The sequence below is a fragment of the Chiloscyllium plagiosum genome, chromosome 39 (assembly GCF_004010195.1).
Source record: "Chiloscyllium plagiosum isolate BGI_BamShark_2017 chromosome 39, ASM401019v2, whole genome shotgun sequence".
Lineage (NCBI taxonomy): Eukaryota > Metazoa > Chordata > Chondrichthyes > Orectolobiformes > Hemiscylliidae > Chiloscyllium > Chiloscyllium plagiosum.
In genome coordinates this window covers 27404391-27405899 of record NC_057748.1, presented here as the reverse complement: position 1 = coordinate 27405899, position 1509 = coordinate 27404391, and the positions used below count along the sequence as shown (strand labels likewise).

The window sequence follows — 1509 nt, the reverse complement described above, 5'->3', positions numbered from 1 at the left end:
GAGAATGTGCAAACTCCTCACAGACTGTCGCCCAAGGGGAGAATCGAACTCAGGTCCCTGATGCTGTCAGGCAGCCGTGCTAACCACTGAGCTGAGCCATCGTGCCACGCCCATTCAGATGCGAGTGCCCGGGGACAAAAGACCGAAGCTGAGAGGCATTTGTTTATACAGATTGCCCCAGCCCCCTGAGTGTCGGTGGGGACATTTGACCAGAGACACCAGCATTGGACTGAATGGCCTGTTGTTCCGCTACGTAATTCTGAACAGGGGACAGCCCGAACATGGAGTTAAGACCCTCCACGTACTGCCGCAGGGTTGTGCAGAGCGAGAGGGGTACAAGGTCAGTGTCAGACCCTCCTGACTCCCCAAAGCTTGTCTTCCATCGACAGAGCACAAGTCAGGGGTGTGAGGGAATACTCCCCCCTTGCCCTAGGTGGGGGCTGTCCCAACAACATTCGAGAAGCCCCACACCATCTAGGACAGTGCAGCCCCCTGCTTGATTGGCACCGCATCCACTCCCTCCACCACCGACGCTCAGTAGCAGCAGATTGTACCATCTGCAAGATGCCCTGCAGAAAGTCACCAAAAATCCTCAGACAGCAGCTTCCAGACCCACTTCCATCTGGATGAGCAGCTACATGGGAACACCACTCCCCTGCAAGCTCCCCCTCCCAATCCCACATCGTCCTGACTCGGAAATATATATCAGCTGCTCCTTCAGGGTGAAAAACCTGGAACTCCCTCGAATAATATTGTGGGTCAACCCACAGCACGTGGGCGACAGCGGCTCAAGAGGGCAGCTCACCCCCACCTTCTCAAGGGGCAACTAGGAACGGGGTGATAAATGCTGGGCCCAGCCAGTGACTCCCACATCCCACAAATGAATACATTTTAAAAAGGTGGGATAGGAGGGAGGGGCTGAGTTGCCTTCTCCTGTGCTGAGAAGGTAGCACAGAGTCCATGCAAAACAATAATTTTCACTGTATTTCTGGACGAGTCACGACAATGAATTGAATCACTCAGACATGAGGAAGCTTATATTCGGAGACTAGTGATGGGCTCAGCTTGGTTATGAAGGATCATCAGTGTGGTGTTTTAGGGATGTCCGGGTCAGTGTGTAATAAGGTGTGTGTATTAAGCTGGAAGCTCTGACAGAGTCTGGACAGTTTCTGAGCCGGTATATGAACTGCACAGAAGATTAATAATCGCTCCATCTCACCGGGGACAGAGTGCCTTTGCTTTTGCAGCTGTCCTTGCTGTTATCGTCCAGAGCTAACGGGATCTAAGCAAAACAAACATTTTTACATTCAGTCTTTCACCAGCACCAGGTCACGTTTCTGGGGAATGTTTGTCCCAAGTTCCCTCTACCACACCGTTCCATTCCCCATCCTCCCCGTTCCCCATCCCCTCCACCTTCCACCTCGTACACTCCCCCCCCCTTCCCACTCAAATGTCCCCATTCCCCACCCCTCCACCCTCTTCCCCATAAACCGCCCCTCTACCCTCCCC

The 1509-nt window shown here is 53.3% G+C and overlaps 1 protein-coding gene across 1 annotated transcript in view; it reads right to left on the bottom strand.

The window, feature by feature from the left end:
* The window catches only part of LOC122541990 (semaphorin-7A-like), a 9003-nt gene that overhangs the window by 5178 nt on the left and 2316 nt on the right, over positions 1-1509 (bottom strand). The window contains exon 3 of the mRNA XM_043679284.1: positions 1220-1282. Within this exon, the coding sequence (XP_043535219.1) occupies positions 1220-1282 (63 nt within the window). The remainder of the gene's footprint in view (positions 1-1219; positions 1283-1509) is intronic.